We start from the raw sequence: 22,274 nt of genomic DNA, 5'->3' as shown, positions 1-22,274 counted from the left end.
TCTTCCCAGCCTGACCCCTGGGAGCTACACCAGCAGCCATTCTCTTGCCAATTCACTCAACTTCTTCGTTCCTTGCCCTCCTGTGCCCCACACATAGCCAGAACCCCACGCACAGATGAATCCAACTATTCCTCTCTCCACACTCACCCCCACCTGCTGAGCACCTCCTGCTACACACAGAGGAAACAGCACACTGGGGCACTGGCTGCCATGACTTTATGCCCCACCCCGAGCCACTCGCCTGTGTGTGACAGCAGCCACTCGGCCCGCCATGCCTTCTGTCACCAAGGATGGCTCTGCTGCCCCAACCAGTACCGCCTGCTATTTCCATAGGCACTGCTCACACCCGCTCTCCTCTCTGTGGTCTTATGGCTCCCTGCACAGTGGCCCTTCCCCACCAACACTCCAAATCAGCCTATTCCTTTAAAAAGGCTAAACACGAAGGGGGCCCTGCCTGTACTTGACACCCCCTTCCCATTACCACCCTCTCCTCTCTTCACTGTAAAACTTCCTGATAGCATTGTCTACACTCCCTAGATCTACCCTTTTATACTTTATCCACTGCCATCTTTTCAGCCGAGACTGCTCCCTACTGAGTCACTGATGACCTCCACGTGGCCTCAACAGTGCTCACTTCCACAGCATGGACAAGTGCTGAGCACGAACAAAGCTGATTTCCCACTTCCAGAGAAGACTGCACAGATGCATATTGCATGCACACATGTGTGTACTTCACATGTGTGCACATAAGGGTTTGTGTGCCAGGCAAGTATGTGTGTGTACTCGTGTGTGTGCAAGTATACACATGTCCTGCATCTGTGGATGTCAGAGTCTGTGCATGTGTGTGTGGTATGGAATCTGCAAGCATGTGCTTTGTGTGTTTGTATGCATGCTTATGAGCCTCAGTACATGGGAGCTGCTGCACTCATGTGTGCAGCTGCTGATGTTGCATGTAAGTGTTGCATCATCTCTGTCCTCACTCTGCAGTTTCCTCACCTCCTTCCCTTGCTGCTCCACAGCAGCCTTCTCTGCAGGCTCCTCTCACGCTGGCTGTGTACTCCCACTTACTCTCCTGGGGTGAGATCCCCAAGGCTGACTGGTCCTGGATGCCCATCTCTAGCCCAGACCTCTCTCCTGAACCCCAAGCCCATATATCCAACCCACTCCCAGGGAGCTCCCCTAGTGTCTGCTAGGCCCCTCAAATTCCACAGTCCCTTCTCCATACCTGCTCCTCCTGATGCGATCATCTATCCAGAATTCCAAGCCAGGGTAGGGATCTTGTTTTCTTCCTCAGCCTATACCCAGCCTTTCTACTCTGGCCCCTTAAGTCTGCACCCCACTCCCAACCCCACCTAACCCGGTTCAGGCCCATCTGTTTGTCTCCATCCTTGCTGCCCCACCCCATTATAGCTAGGCCCCACATCCATCCCTTGCATCCACTTTCTCGGCCCCTGGATCTGTTCACAAAGCCCATCACCCAGGGCTAGACTCCCCTGGCACAGCGGCCTCCCATAGGCTGCTGTTCCATCCCAGCCTCTCACCCAGGGCCTGGCACATACCTAGTGCTCTTACAGGTTTGAAAAATGAATGATGAAGCAGAAGTCTGCATGAAAACTGAACAGAAAGACTCTAAACAGGGGTCAGGGACAGGAAACTGGTGAGGAGAGGTGAGCGCACCCCACACAGGCCACCTACCTCTATCCAGTTCCCCTGGTCACTATCGCCTGTCCGCTTCCTCCTCATCCTCCTCATCCTCCTCATCTTCTTCCTTCTCCAACTGACCCCGGTCCTTGGAAACGGTGCCAAACTCAAAGTTGCCTTCTATGTCCAAGACCTGCAGGTGCTTCAGCCTCCGGAAGGCGCTTTCCACCACAGAGCCCACAGCCAGCTTGTTAAACCTGTGCAGGTATAGGCCGCCCACATGGGTCAGTGCCAGGACCCAATCCTCAGAGTCCCACCCAGACTCACATAGAAAGCAAAGGGGAATGACGAGCCCTACAGGAGATGGTGGGCAAGTTGAGACGTGTGGGCATCACGGGGAGAACAAGTTGTTCAGTGTGGCTACAGCCTGGGGAGCAGGAGTTAACTGTGGGTCACCCACCCATAAACTGTGGCCTGCACTCACACTCACTATCATGTGGGTAGCATGACAAGGGAGACAAGGGAGCAGGACAAGGGAGTCTCCCCTTGGCCTCTCAGCTGGCTTAACCCCGAGGCCTAACATTACTGGGCCACCAGCTGCAGTCCCCTCTCATTGCTTGCTGTGGAGTATTACACAGACCAGAGCAGGCCAAGCTGGGCCAGGACACCCTTGGCTCTGGAAAGGTGGCTGTGGGCTTTGATCTCAGGCCCCCTCAACTCTGTACCTCACTCTGCTGCAGGAGCCGAGGAACGGGTCACACTGAACCCCCACAAGGCCCAGACACAGGACCCTGGGAGCACACATTCTGCCTTTCTCTGTTCTGTCTCCTTTTTTCTCTCTGATTTGGGAGTGTGGGGGAGAGGTGTGGGTGTTGAGAAGGACCACCCTGGCTCTGCTATATGGAAGATCCTCCTCTCTTTGGGGAGCTGGGTCCCCTTAATTATTCTAAACTGTCAAAGCCCAGTGAGGACTGGAATATCTACTACCCTGGGGGTGAGGCCCCAGCCCAGCCAGGCCAGCTGTGGACACAGCTGTCACACGAGCTCTCTGGGCTTCCCTAGTGGTGAACTGGGAAGACACTCTTTCCTCTAACTCTGTAACATCCATGATGGCCACATGCACCAATTTTTAAGGTTCCTGAAACAACTTTACAAACCTGTTACCTTACCAGTCCTGACCAGGACTGTCCCCAGCCTTGAGAACAGAGGGAACAGAGATTCAGAGGGGTTCTGTGACATACTCAGGGCCAGGTGGCCAGTGAGAAGTAAAGCCTGGCTCCAGACACTGGCCTCTGCCTGCAAGCTGTTCCTATGTGTCTCAGCACCCTGCTGCAGCCGCGCAGACCCAGGGGGTGGGCAGGCTTTACCTGAGAAAGATGCCCTTGAGGTTGGGCGTGGAGTCGAAGGCATTGGCGGGCACGGCGCTGATCTTGTTGTTCTGCAGGTACAGGTATTCGAGCGACTCGGGGAGCCCATTGGGGATCTCAGTGAGCTGATTCCCGGCAATGTCCAGAAGCTACAGGGGAGTCAAAGCACTTCACAGCTTACAAAGCTCCCACCAATTCCCCCGACCCCAGCCTATCTCATTCTCATGGTAACTGTCAGGTGGGGTTTATCATGTTTTCCAGATGGGGAGACAGAGAAAGGTTAAGAGATCTGTCCAAGGTCACACGGTCACATAAGAGGCTGGACCCTGCATATGACTCCAAATCCTTGTTTAAATTGATATATGTCCTATCCATATGTCTCTTTCTGGCTCCCCACATGAATTCACAGACGCCTAAGTGTCACAGGCCTTCCTTAGCACACCTGTCACCACCATCAGACTGAAGATCCCAGAAAGGACCAAGGAAGCTCCCATCTTTGAATCTCACCCCACTGGCCTTGGATGAGGGTTGCAGGTGCAGCTGGTCATTCATGGACCTTGGGAGCCAGGGGAAGGGTGTGAAGCTCATGGTGACACTGGCATGACAGCTAGGCCCCAGGCCAGTCAATCTGAGGCACCATGTGCCTCCTGGACTAGCATCCAAGAGGCAGGCAGTCAAGGCAGTGGCGGTGGGCTTTCCAGAGTGCAGATCAAACCTGCAGTGGCAGGACCCTGGGGATGCACAGGCCAGCTCGCTGTCCCTCAGGCTGTCAGCATACTTTCACCCCCACACACACCTTTGTGGCCTCAGGAGGCCCCAACATCTCTAAGCCCCCTTCCTTACCCCAACAGGCTGGGGCTCAGTATCAAGTTTGGGGGCCACGAGTCCAGAGAACCAGGCAAGTGGAATCAAGATCCAAGAGGAGCACAAGCCTCACTCATCTTAGGGAGCACCCCTTCCCTTCCCTACTGAGCAGGAGTCCCTGCTCCCTACCATTTTCCCTCCATGTAAACTCCAGTGCTATCCACTTATTCCAAACATCCTCAGTGCCCACAAGTGCCAGAGACATGGAATCCACTGAGACATTTCCTCCAGGCTATCGGGGGGAGTGGGAGAGGGGGGGGAGATGGACACAAAATATGACAATGGCAACCAGTGGAATGAGCTTGATGAGGAAGCCTGGGGGAGGGATCTGACCCGGCCTCAAGTTAGAAGTGGAGGCTAACTAGTGCAGATAGTGGCTCTGAAGCAGCAGGGGCAGGAGGAATCTCTTCCCACACCAGATATCCCATCTCTGACCAAACTCACCCAAGCACAGGAAGGCATCTAATTTGCCCATAATTTGGTGGCTTCAGGGAGGAGGTGAGTCCTAGGTATGCATTCCAGAAAGGCAGTGACCCTCCATTTATCTAGTTCCTCATTGGGCCTTCAGTTCTAGAACTATTCCTGGCATATAGAGGAGACTTGTGGAAAGAATGAGTGAGCAGGTGTCACCAAGGAGAAGATGCTTTCAGCAGAGAGGCCAGTATGAGGACAACCCAGTGCATCTGGAAAACTAAGAAGCACACCCAAGAGCAAGGGCAGACAGGCCTTGAAGGCCAAGGCAAGTATTCTGGTCTGGATACTAAGGATGCTCGGAGCGGCGGGTGGGGGGTGTTGTCACATAAGGGTACTGGGCAGGAGTGGATGGCAGGCATGTTTTTCAGGATACTGTCTAATTGCATAAGGGGACAGCTCCCAGGAAACTGGGGTCTAGGCCAGAAATGAAGGTGGTTTGGTTGCAGTATGGGCAGCAGGGATGGAAGGAAGTGGACAGATTAGAGATGTGATGGTAGAATTGGCAGGGTTTAGTAATGATTGCTGTTGGGGGGCAGACAATGGTGAAAAGGGGATGTCAAGGGCAACATCCAGGTTTCTCCTGGGCATGTGGGTGGATGTCGCCTCTTTCAGCAACTTAGGAAATGCAGCAGGAGGAGCAGGTGTGGAGGAGGAGATTGGGCCCTGGAAAAGCATTCCTGGGGAATATCAAAGAGGGACATCCACTGGCTCAGGGGGATGGATTTGGTGTCTGGCACTCGGTAGGGCCATCCGGATGGGGAGAGATATTTAAGGTTGTTCCTGCAGGCTAGCTGCCTCCCCCCAACTCCCAACCTGCTCCAGCTTCACGGATCTGAAGACCTCCCAAGAAGGTGATTTTTGAGCAGGGCCCTGATGACATCAGGGGAGGTTCTGACTGACTGGACAGCTGAGCTGTAGCAGACCCTCACCTCAAAGCATCTGGTCCTGCCTCCCAGGTTTCTCCAAAGAAGTGATTTTTCAGCTGCTCATTGAGTCTGGAGGTTTCCTTTGTAGCCAGAAACCCAATCAATACATATGGCCAGATATCCTTGAGGCCCCTTCCCTGCAGCCATGACCTCCTCTTACACCCACAGCACTTCTCAAGTCCATGCCTGTGGGTGGTGAGCTCAGCCTGGCCATTCCAACTGGACTCTACCTTTGTTCCTGTACCTGGAGGTGAGCTAGGCTGACCCAGGGATACCACCATATTCTCTGCACAGGTCAGCTCCCCCGCCCCTGAGGTCCAGCCTCTGCAGTGGGTACCTCCCTCACCATCCAGCCCTCTTGTCCAGCCTTCACCAGCCTCTCACACGGGTGGGCTCAACGCAGTAGCATCCCACACGGGCATAGCCCACCCCCCTTTTCTCCCCCTTACCTGCAGATGGGCAAGGTCTGTCCAGGTGCGGGGGCTCAGGGCCCGACTGCGCAACCGGTTGCTGGTGAGGTAGAGCTCACGCAGTTGGGCCATGCCAGCCAGCGCCCCCCGAGCCATGGCAGCCAGCTCGTTGCGCTTCACCTTCAGCACGTGCACGTTGCGCGGCAACCCCAGAGGCAGCGTTTGCAGCCGGTTGCCCGAGAGGTCAAGGGAGCGCAGCTGGCGCAGCTTGCGGAAGGCGTCGCGATGCACCTGCGGGCTGGTGATGCGGTTGTAGCTGAGGTTGAGCTCCTCCAGGAAGTAGGTGGTGGCGAAGTCTTCACGGCCTATGCCGGTGATCTGATTGTGCAGGATCATGAGGGTGCGCACGCGGCGGGGCAGGCCGCTGGGCACCCGCTCCAGGGCGTTGTTGTACAGGTGCACTGTGTGCAGTCGCTTGAGGCCGTGGAAGGCCAGGGGGTGGATGCCGTTCGCGCGCAGCTGGTTGCTGTGCAGCAGCAGGTACTCGAGGCTCCGAATGGGGGTCAGCACGTCCGCGTCCACGGTCTGGATGGCGTTCTTCTCCAGGTGCAGCAGCACCAAGCTGCGCGGCAGCCCGGAGGGCACCCGCGACAGGTTGTTGCTGGACAAATCAAGATACTCCAGGCTGGAGAGCTTCCTGAGGGGAGTCGGGGTGCGGGAAGGTGTGGGGTGTCAGGATGGCTGGGAGGAAGGAACCCACAAGGTGCTTGTTCCTACAGATTCCAGAGGGAAGTGGCAGGGAACTGCTTCTATTTCTCCTCCGCTTGGCCACTAGCTGACTGGGGACCTCAGTGCTCTCCAAGCCTCTTATTGGCTTGATTCAACAATAGGTTGTTGTAAGAAGGGCCTAACATGGTTTCTGACATATAGGAGTTTATCTGAAGATGAATTGTTTAAGGCTTGTCATAGCTACCCTGGGTCCTAAAAACAAATCAGAATGAATTTGTCCTCAATAAGAATGCTTGAGTTTCTAATTTATACCAAGAAGTCAGCCTCTGCAAACACGTCCTTGCCTCACTGGAAATTTGGCAGGCCATCCCTATACATGTCACTCGTTCTTGGGGACAGAAATGCCAGAAAAGGCACACGTCTCAAAGTTCCTTCTCCAGGGAGACTAAGGGGCAGGTGTGAGACGTCCTAGCAGGTGGGGCCTGGGCGGAGCACCCAGGGAGCTGTGCTCACCCTGAGGACCCAGATGGGGGCTCACCAGAAGGTCTCATTGTCCAGTCCCTCATCAGTCAGGTAGTTGTTCTGCAGGTACAGCTCACGCAGGTTGCTCAGCTCACTGAAGGCACCTGGTGGGATCTTCTCCAGCTTATTGTTCTGGGGGGTGGGATAATAGGGAAGGGAATGTGAGGGGCAGGCAGGGAAGGCCAAGGCAGAGCCTTGAGATGAGGTGTGGAGAGGGTCTGGAGAGCCATGGTGGGGAGGCCCAGGCCTGGAGCACTCCAGGTGTGCTAAGGGCCAGGCACCTGGGCTTCTGTCTGCTTCTCCACAGTGGATGCCGCGCTCTCTTGCCTGTGCCCAAGGCCCTACAGCCTTGCTACTGTGCCCACGTGGGTCTGGGCATTTCCCTAGCTCCAGGTCCCAGTTCTGGTGGTACCCTTCCCTGCCCTCTCCCTCCCACCTTGAGGTGCAGCTTGTAGAGGGCAGGAGGCAGGTGCTTGGGCACGTGGCGCAGGAAGTTGCTGGACAGGATGAGAATCTCGACGTTGCTGGAGCCATTGAACGTGTTGTCCGGCAGCCCGGCATCTGCCAGCTTGTTGTTGTGCAGGTACACGGACCTGGAGGACAGCGCGTAGATCCTCACCCACTCAGCAACTGTGGTCCCCTGCACCTGGGCCCAGCACCCACTCACCTGGCGAGCCTCCAAACCTTGCTCAGGTTGGACCTGGGACCCAGGGCACCCTCCTCCCACCCAAATCCAAGGATGTGGAGTTTAAAGACCCTCAGACCCTGCCTCTACTCATTTCTCCTACACAGCTAAGGGAACCAAGGACCCTTCAGAGATTTCCCCACAAGCTTATGGCAAAAAAAGAATTTCCTGGCCCCTAGTCCATGTTCCTCCATACCCCACCTATTAACCCCACCCAGTTAGTTCTGTGGATTTCCTGAAGACAGAGACGGTTCCCCCAGTGCTCAGTGTGGGGCCTGGCTCAGGGGATAGTACCCCTCATTCATTCAGCAAATACAGTGAATGTCCTGATGTGCTAGGACTGTTCTAGATTCTGAGGCATGCAGTGGACACAACCAAGACCCCGCCTTCATGGAGCTAACGTAGTAGGAAAAAAGACAAGGAACAGAGAAATACATGGAAGATGCAGCTCATTCACGCTTTGGGGCATCTCCTGGGCCTTAACCTTCTTATCCATGGGATGGGGTCACACATGGTAATACTGGCCCCTCAGGGGATAGAGAGAATGAAGTGACTTATTTAGGGACAGAAATGGCATGTGGGGTTATCAGCCCCTCCTCATTGCTGGAGAGAGGTTTGGCCACAGCCCCCCAGCACCATCCACCCGGCTCATTCCTGTGCTGAGAGGTCTCACTCCTCCCAAAACAGCACCAATGAGGACTTATTCTGCCTATGGGGAGATGCTTCCTTCTCCCAGGGCTGTAGAAGGAGGAAAAACTTTCACCTGGCTCCCCACAATTCTGCAAACATCATCCCATGCCCTCACCTGCTGGATAATTCTTCCTTGTCATTAGGTGTCAGCCCTCAAGATCCAGTGCACCTGCAGCCCCTGATAACCCCCATCACAGCCCTGGGTATGGGAAATCATGCCCTACTGCATAGCACACCCCTCCTCCAGGGCGGTCCTCTGTGTGCCTTACTCAGTGGGCAGCCTCTGCCCTAGCTCCCCCACCTCCCCTAGTCTGAGCCCAGGGCCTCCCTCTGACCTCAAGTTTGGCTTCTGGCCAAAGGTGAGCCCGTAGATCTTGGTAAGATAGTTGGCAGCGAAGTCCACACTGATTAGGGTGTTTGGCAGGAACCGAGGTGCCAAGGTCAGCTGCAAAGGGAAGTTGGGGCAGAAGGACCAATGAAGGGGCAGAGGATGGCTCTGGGTCCCCTGCCCGCTGCTCACCTGCAACTTGTCTCCTCTCTGCAACTACAGCCATCTTTCTAAAATGGAAACCTATCCCATAATAGCACAAAGCAGAACCTCCATGGATCCCCATAGGCCTGAGCTTGATGTTGAAAGTCCTTTGGACCTGTCTCCAAGCCCACCTGTGCCCCTGGCCTCTCCTCTCATTGCTCTCCCACCTGACCCTGTGCCCAGCCACAGTGAACACCCACACTTCCCAGACTCAGCCCACTGCAGTCTTCACTCACTGAACAGCAGTCACCGAGTCTACAATGCTCTGGGCATGGTTCCAGGTATTGGACGTGTCCTGGGGAATAAGGCGGGAAATTCCTGCCCCAACCCCAAACCAAAAGCTTATATCTTAGTGCAGAAGGCAAAAAACAAGGAATAAAAGTATCCAACAGTGATCAGTGCTACCTGGAAACTAAAACTGGCTGAAGACAGAGAACAGCTGAGCTGGGTGCTCAGGGCAGGCCCCCTCAATAGGTGACACCTAAGGTATGATGGCACCAAAATGCCACCTACCGGGAGAGCTGGAGCAGGGAATACAGACCCTGTGGGAGGGTTTCTGGTTTGGGGACTGGAGCAGAGTGAAAGGAGCCCATGGGGAAATGAGTTAAGAGAGGTGGAAAGGCAGGACCACACCGGCCTGTGGCCACAAAAAAAGTGTGGGTTTCATTCTGGGCAGAAGGCAAAAACCTCTGGATAGTCATAGGCAGGGAGGGGAGGTTTAAGGATAGAAACAGGGCCTGGTTTTAAAGGTCCAGGGCATGCAGTTTCTGGATGGTGGTCCAGTGCTGGGGTGCTGAGGGCTATGGTGAGCCTGAAATCTGTGAATGGAGAAGTCCTGGATTTGTGGCTCAGACCAGCACAGATGTAGGTGGTTGGGGACAACATTTACAGAGAAGGAAAGGTGGCAGAGGATTGGGGCATAGAACTGTGGGTGGAGAAGGTGATTCTAATTCCATTAGATGGCTAAGGGAGATTTCAGCAGGCAGATCTTTGAGTCTCAAGTGTGGAGAGGGGAAGCCTGGAAACCATCACTAGAGGTGGTGGTGATGCAAACAGACAGTAAAAGCCCCAGGAGGGCACTTGACACCTCAAGTAAACTCAGACAGAAAGGGCTGTGACAGAGACCTGGAACATGCCAAATACGAGGTAGCTGAATGCGTTTGAGCCTTTTCTCATGCCCGCCCTTCTCCTGCAATTCCTTCCCCTCAGGCCTCCTGTCTGAAATCCTGTTACCCTTCACTGTCCTGCTCAGCTGCCCTCTTCTCCAGGAAGCCCTCCAGATATGCTCTCCCACTACCCATGATCTCTCACTCTGACACTCCTGTAAGCTCAGCCTTCATTTTCATTATCTGACTACTTTGATGCCCTGGGTTAAGGATTGGGGTCTGGGTCAGTCCTCCCAGGGCCATATCCGAGCAGCGATGGGGACCCAGTAGCCAACCCAAAGAGGCCCTAGTAAAAGTTCCCTGAGCTCAGCCCCAGAGACCAGGGGGTCAAGGGAGCACACCCCACCCTGCTTGGGCCCCTCACCTTATTATTGGCCAAGTACAGGTAATTGAGGTTGGTCAGATGCTCAAACGCCTCCTCTGGGAGCCCTTCAAAGGACAGGCATCAGTCAGAGCCCTGGATGAAGGAGACGCTACAGGGGAGCACGCCAGCACCAACCCAACCCCCTAGTCTATCCCACTCCCAGCACTGGGGAGCGCACTCCCCACACAGGTTCAGCCCCAATCCTTTCCCAGCCAGTCTGGACCAGCCAGTAGAGCCTGCCCAGCCCCATTTTCTTTCCCCTTGCTCAGAGAGACACTAGTTCAGAGCAGCAGGCAGAGAGAATCCACTCAGGGATAACAGACCCTTCAATTGCTCAGGGCGGTCCAGGCGGGAATAGATCCCTATAAGGTCAGGCCATGGGACAGAAGATCCCGGCTGACCCTTCCCTGCGGGGAAGGCATGCTCTCCCTGGTCCTAGAACAAGGCAGGGCTGTGGTCTCTGAGCCTCCCCATGGTCTGGCCCACCCCTGCCCTATCTGGCAGGCGCAGAGTCAGGACTCAGCTGTCTCTGGGAGCCTGGCCAGGCTGGCCCTTCTCCAGTCCTGTCGCTGGCCTCTGACACTCAGTTCTGGGCTCCCAGACCCTCAGATGCTGGGGCTCACCCAAGTATCTAAGGAGAGGGAACAGTTATATAAACTGCGCCTTGTCCCCCCGTGGGATCTGCTGCTGCCACTGGGTAAAGCGATGGCCATGCCGCTTTTAGCAACATGAGAAATGTAACTGCGAAGGGGAATAAGGCAGTTACAAAAGTTCTATTAGCTGCACTATGAATTCAGCTGTGGACGAAACAACAAAAGAGAAAAGACTGCATTGAACCGTGGTGATGGTTGTAGAACTGTATAAACCTAAAACCCACCAAATTGTGCCTTGAAATTGCATAAATCGTAAAGTCTACAAATTATGCCTTTTAAAAACAGAAAGAAGGGCCTCCTTGATGGCGCAAGAGGTTAAGCACGCACTATGAAGCAACCCACAGCCTCTGCAGCACGAGTTCAATCCCGGGTCGGCCAGGGAGCAACCCACATGGCACAGCAGACCTCTCCTGTCACGCCCACTGCTCCCCTCAGCAGCGTATTTCATCAGTCTGCCTGTTCTGTTCCCCACTCTGTCTCTGGTGAATCCTCTTACCCCCCGCATCTCTGGCCCGTACCCCAGCTCTTGTATGCATAAATAAATAAATCTTTAAAAAAAAAATAAAATAAAAACAGAAAGAAATATCCCAGAATGCCGATAATGATTAACCCCAAGTGGCAGAATAATGGATCGATTTTTTTCTTTTCCATTTTATTTTGTACATTTCTAAAGTTTCTGTTATAATCAAATTATTTTCATCATCAGGGAAAAAATAACCATTTAAAAACGTGAGGACTTTACGATTCTTTGACTCTAAGGCCTTCTGTGATGGAAGAGTCTATAACAAAGGTCTCCGAAGCCTCTCTCCTTCTGACTCCCAGGCCTCACAGACACCAAGAGGTAGCTTTTAGAAAACCCTAGGGAGGCCCTTGCCTGATGGCCCCCCTGCCTGCCCAGACTAGGCCTGCTCTTTTCCACACCCCGAGGTCTGTAGGGCAGGGCTCTCCCTATAGGTGCCCAGGCCTTCCCCGGCACCCCCTGCATGGTCATGGGCTCTGGCTGAACTCTCACCTCGGGAAGTCAGGCGGTTGTTCTGGAGGTTGAGGGTCTCCAGCCCATGCAGCCGGGAAAGCTCCTCAGGGTAGATTTTCTCCAGCTGGTTGTTCTGGTGAGTGAGGGTTAGAGGCAGTGAGAAGGTAGCTTGGGGGTTCCCGGGGTCCCTGCCCCACTGGAGGCCCAGCCTACCCTCAACCCCTGGAGCTAGTCCCTCTGTTGGGCACCTCCCTGGGGAATCCCCCGTCCTCCCCAACCCCTGGTAGCAGGCAGCCCTACGTGCTGGCTCTGGACCAGCAGGTACAGCAGTAACCAGTACAGATGTGTGGGTGCCACCTTCTAGGAACCCACACATGGATGTCGACAGGCAGTTCAGACTCACAGTGCATCTCTCCTCCAGACCTGCTCCCCGAGTATCCTCCCCTGGTGACAGGCATCCCCAGGGGAAGCCTGAAGCCACTCTGGGCTCCCCTTCTGGTCCCTGCAGTCCCTACTTACTAACAAGACATTTTAAACCTGGGTCAGAAATCTTCCCAGCTGTGCTCAGGGGCTGGATTAGAAGACCACTCTGGCCCCAGGCACTAGCCTTTCCTCTCTATCCATTAACTCTCCCTGTTTAGGTCTCTCCTTCCACAGTCAGCACAAGGGCAGGATATGTCTTAATGCTTCCTGCAAGCCCCCACACAGTACCAGAGGTACCCAGGAGATATTTTATGAATGAATGAGTGAGTGAGTGAACCAATAGTAAGTGCTGTCCTCACCTGCCCCTTTTCCTCACAGGCCCCCCTAGCCTCGAGCTTCCACTCCTGCCAGCCCAGGTAAACCAATGCTATGTGACCGTGGACCAATCACTTTCCTTCACTGGTCCTGATCTCTGGAAATGGGTGCAATGGCCCTTTGCTCTCCCCCAAGGACTACTGGGCCACACAAGGGTGATCATGGGTGCACCAGCGCTCTGGAAGTCCCCTGCCTAGAACGCATGTTCCACTTCTTCAGATTCCGAAAGATAGCCCAAGCTTCAGCTGGGTAACGCTCTCTGTCCTCTGAGCACCCAGATAATGCTAGAGGGTCTCCTTTGCTCTTACATCCTTGGTCCCAGTGGTGTCTGGGATACGCTGTCTATTCAAAGGATTAGGTTCCAGGCAGGTCTGTCCATTTTCAGACAAGGCTGACTATGTACAGGCCATGGCCCAGACTCCTTCAAGTGAAACAAAGCAGGTTATAATGTCATGGCACTCTGTGCCCGGCCATCAGAGGGCAGCACACCACAGCGGAGCCAAACTGCTGATGCCTGAGCTGCTCTAGCACAGTGGCAGGGGGACGTGCATCTCGCATGCAGGGGGCAGCCCATGACCGCTGGTGCAGCATCGGCCTCACCTGCAGGGACAGATGGTTGGTGCGCTCAGGCAGGCCTCCTGGGAACTCATGAAGGTCGATGCCCCCGCAGTCCACAACACCCTCCTGGGAGCAGGCACAGTCTCGAGGGCAGTCTGTCGTGGCTGGGCCAGATACCGGCTCTTCGGGACTCAGAACCAGCACTGGCTCCTCCTCCACAAATTCGTTCTCTTCAGGGCTCAGGTTGGGGGAGGCACTTCGGTCAAACACTGGGGTCCTCACCGCCAGCACCCATCCCAGCTGCAGCTGCAGAGGCAACAGCAGCAGGAGCAGCAGTGCCCTGCTCTGCGCCATGGTGCCTGCAAGAGGGGTTGAGTCAGGCCCAACTTGGCAGCAGGGCTGGCTTAGCCTGTTAGGTATGGTTGGCATGTGGGTAGGGCCCATGTCATCATGGAGCCCTTGGGACACAAGACGTAGTCTACTGTGACGTCCCTGAGACACGCCTGATTGCTGACCACCACCCTCCCCCATTCCAGCCCATAAGCGTCATCCTCGGAAGGGAGTGGGGTGAGATGAAGCTCTGTCCAGGTCTGCAAAACCTCCCACAACCCACATCAGGCCTGGCCCCAAGGAATCTGTACCCAAGCAGAGTCCCTTGGAGCTGCAGGGATGGGGGAAAGGGGGTGGCTTCAGGTCATGAGGAAAATGCTGGGGTGCCATCTCTGCAGGTCATGGCCTAGCTTGATTCAGGGCTGTTCCCTGGAGTTCTCTGTATAGGGACCCAGAAAACAGCTCTGCAGTGTGACAGGTTGTAATAAGGCAGTAGCTCAGGTGCAGACTCTGGAGTCCTATACATCCAGGGGGAGTGCCCTCCTCTCCTTAGTGGCTCTGACCTCACTGAGCTTCATTCCTCATTTTACAACACAGATCTTCACCTAAACTTACAGCAGCTGGCACCAGTGAGGTGATGAGGGCTGCCGTCCCTGCAACGATTGCAAATGCAGGTACATAGCAGTCTCCAGACTCAGTCCATGAGTCCTCTCCCCAACATTAGATGGGGGACCACAACCCACAGAGCAGTTAAAGGCTGGGCTTGGAATGGGTAAGTTAACCGGGGGCTTGATGGTGATACTGATTAAGAAGGAGGCTCTGGAGCCTCCCTGGTGGCGCAGTGGGTTGAGCACAGCACTGCAGCCTCTGTAGCGCTGGTTCGATTCCCGGCTGGCCAGGGAGATTCCCTCATGGTGCAGCAGACCTCTCTTGTCTCACCCACTCAGTGTCTCACCTCAGCAGTGTATTTCGGTCCTTCTGCCTGTTCTGCTCCCCGCTTTGTCTCTGGTAAATTCTCTCACCCTCTTGCGCCTCTGGCCTGTACCCCAGTGCTTGTATAAATAAATAAATCTTTAAAAAAAAAAAAAGAAGGAGGCTCTGATAAGGGACCACGGTGATGGTTCACAAGCAATATGGTGGTGGGAAAGCTAAGGGGACTACACCTGAGGGGAGAAAGCAATTACTGTATGAAAATGAACAACCATGTAAGAAAATAAATCAATTAAAAAGAAAAAGAAGGAGGTTCTAGCCCAGGCAGCTAGGGCTGTGAAGTCAGCTCTGTCTCCTAGTATTACGAATTTGGGCACACTTTGTCACCCTTTGAACCTCAGTTTCCTTATCTGTCCACGATGTGGTAACAGTCATTTTCATGGGGAGACTGAGAGTCAGTGGCAATCACAAACTGCGCACAGTAAGTGCTCAATAAATGTTAGTGTGCCCTACCATTAATCTCTGATCTGTGGGCATTTTCCACATCCCACCCATCCCATTACCTGCTCCAGAAACCCCGCTTCTTTCCCTCCCCTTGTCTAGATATTGTGTGTGCTTTTCAGTCCATCCCCAGGCCCACCTCCTCCCAGGAGGTTTGCAGACAACGGCCTGCAGGGAACTTCTGCTAGCCTGTGGCTGCCACAGTATGTCAGATACCACTTTGCTCACTCATTGGCTCAGTCAGCTCCCTACCATGAGGGCCCCTCTCCCCTTGGCATGGTGTGGCCTGTACAGGGGGTACAGGTGAGTTGGATAGGCCCTGCCCTCAGTTTGGAGGGGGGTGCTACCCAGTACCAATAACCACTGTACAATAGTCCCAGACTGGGACCCAGACTGGGTGAGCTCTACAAAGTATCCAACCAAGCATGTGACTCCACAAGGCCCCAGAGAGAACAGGAAAAATCACCAGACTTGCTTGATCCTATAGGCCTATAAGGCCTGAGCAGACAGGGGCCCAGCCACCGGCCTGGCAGAGAACCAGCACACACATAGCTCCACGGCTCCAAGGATCAGTCTGTAGCAGCGAGTGATGCATACTGAGCCTGGCCCTGTGCCCACCACCACACCCTGCTGCCCCTGTCCCCTGACTAAAGGAGCAGCAAATCCTCAGCCAGTCAACAAATCATTCCTAGGTTACATTATAACACCCTCCTCCCCCAGCTAACTCAACAGCCCTTAGCCAGCATTAGACCAAAGCCGCCCTCCCTGCTTGTCTGTCTGACCCACGGTAGACAAGAGCGCTGGGGGGCCAACTATGAACCCAGGTTCCAATCATGACAGGAAGCCAGGGAGAAGGACCCTGCCCCACCTATCCCGTGCACTACTGAATGGGTTATTTTTCCTCCCTCACCTTCAGTTTTGTATCTGTAAAGATCTGTAAACTATCTATGAAAATATTTCATTTACATTAACATTATGAGCCATATTTAACATATTATCATCACCACCTTAGAGATAAGGGAGCTGAAGTCTGGTGGGGTTGGCCAAAGTATCACAGCTGTTAAATGGCTAAGCGAGCTCCCCACCCCGGTTTTAACCTCGATGCTATGGAGTCCTGCCCTGGGCCACACACAGCTGGGCACTGAGGACTTGGACAGACCTCAGGCTGGCTCCTGCCCTTAAGAAGCTCAGATCTGGGCCTCCCTGGTGGCTCAGCGGGTTGAACGCAGCACTGTGAAGCTGTCTGCAGCCTCTGCGGCGCCGGTTCAATTTCCGGCCGGCCAGGGAGATCCCCACATGGCGAGGCAGACCTCTCCTGTCTCACCCGCTGTTCCCCTCAACAGTGCTTTCAGTCCACCTGCCTGTTCTGCTCCCTGCTCTGTCTCTGGTGAATCCTCTCACCCTCCCGTGACTCTGGCCTGTACTGCAGCGCTTGTATAAATAAAAAATAAATCTAAAAAAAAAAATCTCAGATCTATACTGTCCCACGTGGTAGCCACCTGTGGCCACTGAGCCCTTGAAATGTGACTAATCCAAACTGAGATGTGCTGTAAGGGAAAGTGTAGGACATATGCATTTGAAAGACTTAGGACAAAAAGGAATGAAAACTATCTCAGTAATATTAATATTGCAGAAAGTATCTCACGTATGCTTATATTGGTTATATGATCATAATTTTGGATCTATTGAGTAAAATAAATTTGTTAAAATTAATTTCATTTGTTTCATTTTTTAAACATGGTTTCTAAAAAATTTTTATTATAACTGTGGCTTACATTTGTGGTTCATATTATATTTCTGTTGGTAACACTGGTCTCCAGCACATGTAATGACTATTATAATCCCAGGGTCAGAGGAGATGTGACAGAGGGAAGCTACAGTCTGTGGGGCCCAGAGACACTAAACTGGCCTGGCTTCCCATAAGAAGCGATGCCTTCCCCAGCCAGGAAAGCTGAGCAGAAGGCAAAGGGGAAAGGGTGACATAAGCAAGGGGGTGAGTATGTGCAAAGACCTGGGGCAAGAGAGCCCCCGCTGGCACCTCCACATAGCTTAACTGAGCGTCTGCTGGGGGCTTGAACTGGGAGTGATGCCAGTGGGTACTGGCTAAAAGCAGGCCAAGAAGGGACTTGAAAACCAGGTTAGGGAAAGTGATCCTTTATCTTAGGGGAGATGAAGAGCCTCTGAAGAGCAGGAGTGTGACACAGGTAGGTTTGTGGAGGGAACGGTGGGGCACTCTCAGAGACTAAGCAATGGTGCACACGGGATAATAAGCTCTCTGGGCAGACAGGGAGATACTTGGCCGAAGGGATGGAGAGGAGATACTGGACTCAAAGGGGAGGAATAAGAGGGCTTGACAAGTGGAGCCCCCCCGCTTCTGCCCCCTACCCCCGGCCACCTCCTCCTGGGGACCTTGGGATCCTGGACAGCTTTAGTTCAGCCACCTGGTTTGCTGTGTGACCTTGGTCATGTCACCGGCCCATCCGAGTCTCAATGTTTTCTGTTCTTCTAAAAATGTTGATCGAGATAAGGCCCCAAGTCCATTTGTCTGCCCAACTATGTTGGAGCTGTGTGTGGAAGAACTGAGAGAGCTGATTCCTGATCCGTGGAAGTCTCCCTCGTGAGGAACAACTCACACCGTGAGCACAGCTCATGCTGGGCGAGGGGTCGCTCAGTTTGAGGTAGATCCTCCTCACGTGGCAAACTTTGCAGCCGAAGGACATGGGTTCCAATTCTGACTGCTGGGTGGTCCTGCATGACTCACTTCACTCCCCCCAGCCTCTGTGCACTCACTCGTCTAGGCAACGGAGGCGGCAGCTCTTCGTAAGGAGCATATGAAATAATGACAAGCCTGGCCAATGTGACATACATGGGGTTACTGTTCCTGAGGAAGTGTCTGGGCCTCACTGCCTCCCCACCTCCCCCAAACCTGGGGAACCAAACCTCAAGGCCCAGAGGGCTTAAGTGGGGAATTAAGGCAGGCTTGAAGAGGAACAGGGAAGGGAGACCCAAATCAAGAGGTAGTTCCTCGCAAGAACAGACACACAGACCAATGGAATTGAATAGAAAATCCAGAAATAAACCCACAGATTTATGGTCAACTAATCTTTGACAAAGGAGCAAAGACTATGCATTGGAGCAAAGAAAGTTTGTTCAATAAATGGTGCTGGGAAAACTGGGTCACTACATGCAAAAGAATGAAGCTTGACCACTACCTCACACCATACACAAAAATCAACTCAAAATGGATTAAAGAACTAGACATAAGACCTGAAACCATAAAATACATAGAAGGAAATATAGGTGAAACACTACGTGATTTGCATATCAAAGACATCTTTATAGACACATCACCCAAAGCAGTGATAGTGAAGGCAAAGATAAACAGCTGGGACTACATCAAATTAAAGAGCTTCTGCACAGCAAAAGAGACAATAACAAAAACAAAGAGAAACCCCACCGACTGGGAGAACATTTTTGCACCCAACACTAATGATAAAGGACTGATCACAAAAATCTGCAAAGAGCTGATGAGACTCAGCAACAACAAAGAAAATAATCCAGTCAAAAAATGGGCAGAAGAGCTAAAAAGAAACTTCTCTGAAGAGGAAATGCAAATGGCCAACAGACATATGAAAAAATGTTCAACATCACTTGTCATCAGGGAAATGCAAATCAAAACTACCATGAGATACCATCTCACACCAGTGAGAATGGCACATATTAAAAAAACTAGCAACAACAAATGTTGGCGAGGGTGTGGAGAAAAAGGAACTCTTCTGCACTGTTGGTGGGAGTGCAAACTGGTCCAACCACTATGGAGAGCTGTGTGGAGATTTCTGGACCTACTAAACATAGAGCTTCCATATGATCCAGCAATTCCACTCCTAGGTATTTACCCAAAGGACACAGAAACATCAATTCCAAAGAACACCTGCACCCCTATGTTTATAGCAGCACTGTTTACAATAGCTAAGCTTTGGAAACAGCCCAAATGCCCAAAAATAGATGACTGGATGAAGAAGATGTGGTACATATACACCATGGAATATTACTCAGCATTCAAAAAAGATAAACACATGCAATTTGCGGCAACATGGATGGCGTTGGAAGGGATCATGCTCAGCGAAATAAGCCAAAAAGAAAAAGAAAAATACCGGATGGTCTCACTCATAGCAGGAATCTAGAAAACTTAAATAAGGGACCAGGAAAATGAATATAAGAAAGTGAAAATCAAAATCAACAAAAAACTATGAACCAGAGACACTTTTTGGGGGGTGGGGGGTGGGGGGCGGGAGGCGGGAGGGGAGGGATTGGGGTCAGAATGGGGCGTTTGCAATTGTATGGGGGAATATAAAAATAAAATTTATTATTTAAAAAAAAAAAAAAGAGGTAGTTCCTCGGCCCCCGGCCCTACCTTCCCCCTCAGGTAAAATTCAGTAAAAAATAATTGATTGTCTGCTCTGTACCAGGCCCTGAACAGCTACATCTTATTGACTATAACACAAATGCTGAGACAAAGTGTTCCTATTTTGCAGATGAGGAAATTCAAGCACAAAGGGGGTCCCACTGCTGCCCAATTCCCAGCAAATCTCCTACTCAAAAGCCCCTGCTCCTAGGATTCCAGCCCTCTGGGCCGGGGGAGGGAGCGCCTTGAAATTCTCACCACACCCCTGGCCCATGGCATCCTTCCAAACTCAGCTGAGCCTGCCCTGACTCCTCAGGCATGCACACGTGCTCGGGAAGTATTTCTGTATGAAGGAATTTGTGAAAACCAGGTTGAAAAAGACCTGCAATATTATCTGGTCTGACTCCCTCAAGTTTATCAGTGTGTTAAGGCAAGGCCAGGATTAGAGTTTGTCTTCTGACTCCTGTCCAGAGCCTTAAGCAGGTCTTGAAGGCTGAGTAGGAGTTATTCAGGTGGATAAAGGGAGGTAAGGCATGAGTAAGAGAGAAGAGTAAGGGGTGTTTAAGCAGGGGGGCTGGAGATCCAAGCCTCCAGGAGCATTAGCCACCACGCTAGGGTGTCGGTAGCAGGGAGCCATGGAGGGTTCCAAGTAGAGTTTTCATATATGACTCTACCAGGTCTAACGTTCACCCCACCCCACCCTGCCCAAGATTCAGATAGAAGAGACAAAGTATGCTCCCACAAGTGTTCACGAAAACGGACAAGTGAGTCTGACATTTAACTTGCACTCTAGGCTAGAGCAGACTGTGCCAGGGACCCTAAAAGCGGATGTGACCATGCAGGGGCCCTCTTGGTTCACACCATCCTGCCTCTGGGAGCCAGGTAGACCACAGCTTCACCTTTCTCTGCCCGACAGACGTCCAAGGGTGGAAGCTCAGGTTGCGTGGGCCTGGATATGTCCCTTCAGCACTCCAAGCGCCGGCGAGCATCCCCCGGTGCCACGGGGCCCCTGGGTCTGCGCGCCACTCATGCTAGTGCACGCCCGCTCCTTTCCTGAGGTTTAGGCTGCAGCTGAGACCTGCCACTCCCAGCCCCAGCTGCAGCCAGGCGCTCGCCGCGGCCGCCTCCTCTTCCACCTGACCGCGCACCGGGTATTTTAACCCCACCATCCAGCGCCCCGCCCCAGACCAGGCTGGAGGTTCTAGAACCTACACTCTGGGTTTCCGCCGCATTGGCGGGAAGGCGCCCAACTCGCTTCCCGCGATCAGCGCCCCCACCCCACCCCCTACCCCGCCTCAGTGCAGCTGTCCCAGCGGGGAGGAAGCCGCGCAGACAGACCGACACCAGGCCGCCGGCTGAGAGCTTTGGCTCGGCGAGTGCGCGGCGCTGGGCTGAGGAGCCGAGCCCCGGGCGGGTCCGGAAGGCGGATGCTCGGACTCCTTCACCTGTCCGCGCGTCAGGTGCGTCCCTCTGCCCTCTCTAGGCCTCAGTTTTCCTTCTGTAAGTCTCGAGCCTCCCTGGCGGCGCAAGGGATTAAGACGCAAACTATGAAACTATCTACAGCCTCTGCAGCACGAGTTCGATCCCCGGCCAGGGAGAAACCCACATGGCGAGGCAGACCTCTCCTGCCGCGGCCGCTGCTCCCCTCAGCAGTCAGTCTGCCTGTTCTGTTCCGGCCTCTGTCTCTAGTGAATCCTCTCACCCCCCACACACACACCCCTTTCTGGCCTGTACCCCACTTCTTGTATGCACAAATACATAAGTCTTTAAAAAAAAAAAAAAAAAGGGTCGGGGTGGTCTAGCTGGACGGAGCCGACGTGGAGAGACACAGTGTACTCTGCGCCCAAGCTTTGAAGTTCAGGGGTCCACGCCCCTCCCCACTTCCACCTGCCCCCCTCCCAACACACACATTCCGGGTCGCCCGCCCGCATCCTTTCACTCCCCCTCCCATTCACCCTCAGATTCTTTCCAGATGTGCGCGGCGGGAGGGGCCCTGGGGCTGGGACCAGCCTCTGGACGGAGAGGAGAAAAGGCGCCCGCTGGGGTCCGGACGGCGGAGGGGTCGCGCCTCAGAGAGCGCCCTGGGTCTGCCCCTCAGCGCAGCGCTCCCGAAAGGAGGCGAGAGGCAGCGGCCCCTCCCGTGTCAACGGCTGAGGCCGTCGGACCGGGCGGCGAAGTCCGAATGCGCTGCCCAGGCGCGGCCCGGGGCCCTCCGCCCACCCGGCCGCCCGCCCGGTACCTGCCGCGCTCCCGCGCCGCGCCGCGCCCCGCCGGCGGAACGCGCTCTCCGAGAGGCCGCTGCGCTCAGCCGGCGCGGGCTCCTTCCATTCAAGTCGAGCCGTGCGCTCGGCGACGCAAGTTTTGTTGTGGGTTTTCTCGTCCCCGCCTCTCCCCCGCCCCGTGCATCTGCTGGACGCCGGCCTCCTCCGGACACAGGCGCAGGGTCCCCGCAGGCGCCGGGAGGGGAGGGCCTGTCCCCTCCCCGCGTTGGATTTGGCTCGGCCCCACTTCCCAGGGAGACAGAGCCGCCACACCGACCCCTCTTCACTCCTGCCAGGGCCTGCTAAACCGCACCCCCCTTTAAAAGGCTGGAAAGGCGGGGTGTCTAGCCCATAGGCGACCTGGGTCCCAGCCTTCCGCAGCGGAACTGGACCCCCTTTAGGCCTCGGCACCTGAAAGGAGGGCCGAGTAGCGGGCTCCCTCACCAAGTGCCTGTGAGCTCAATTTCTTCCCCATGGCAGGGATTTTGCAACCAC

The 22,274-nt window shown here is 54.0% G+C and overlaps 1 protein-coding gene across 1 annotated transcript; it reads right to left on the bottom strand.

The window, feature by feature from the left end:
- Positions 1 to 1,717: 1,717 nt before the first annotated feature.
- PODN (podocan) lies at positions 1,718 to 21,904 on the bottom strand (the record flags this gene model as incomplete). The annotated part of the gene is made up of 10 exons (XM_084242621.1): positions 21,739 to 21,904; positions 13,395 to 13,755; positions 12,036 to 12,129; positions 10,371 to 10,435; positions 8,644 to 8,753; positions 7,370 to 7,526; positions 6,950 to 7,065; positions 5,722 to 6,379; positions 3,009 to 3,157; positions 1,718 to 1,898 (listed from the first exon to the last, which is right to left on the bottom strand). Exons 2-10 carry the CDS (start codon positions 13,704 to 13,706, stop codon positions 1,718 to 1,720), a joined length of 1,842 nt encoding a protein of 613 aa, XP_084098747.1. The 5' UTR covers positions 13,707 to 13,755; positions 21,739 to 21,904.
- Between the last annotated feature and the right edge of the window lie 370 nt (positions 21,905 to 22,274).

This window comes from Talpa europaea (genome assembly GCF_964194135.1).
Source record: "Talpa europaea genome assembly, chromosome: 9".
NCBI lineage: Eukaryota > Metazoa > Chordata > Mammalia > Eulipotyphla > Talpidae > Talpa > Talpa europaea.
The sequence above is the reverse complement of the archived record's forward strand: the minus strand, read 5'-3'. Positions and strand labels throughout refer to the sequence as shown.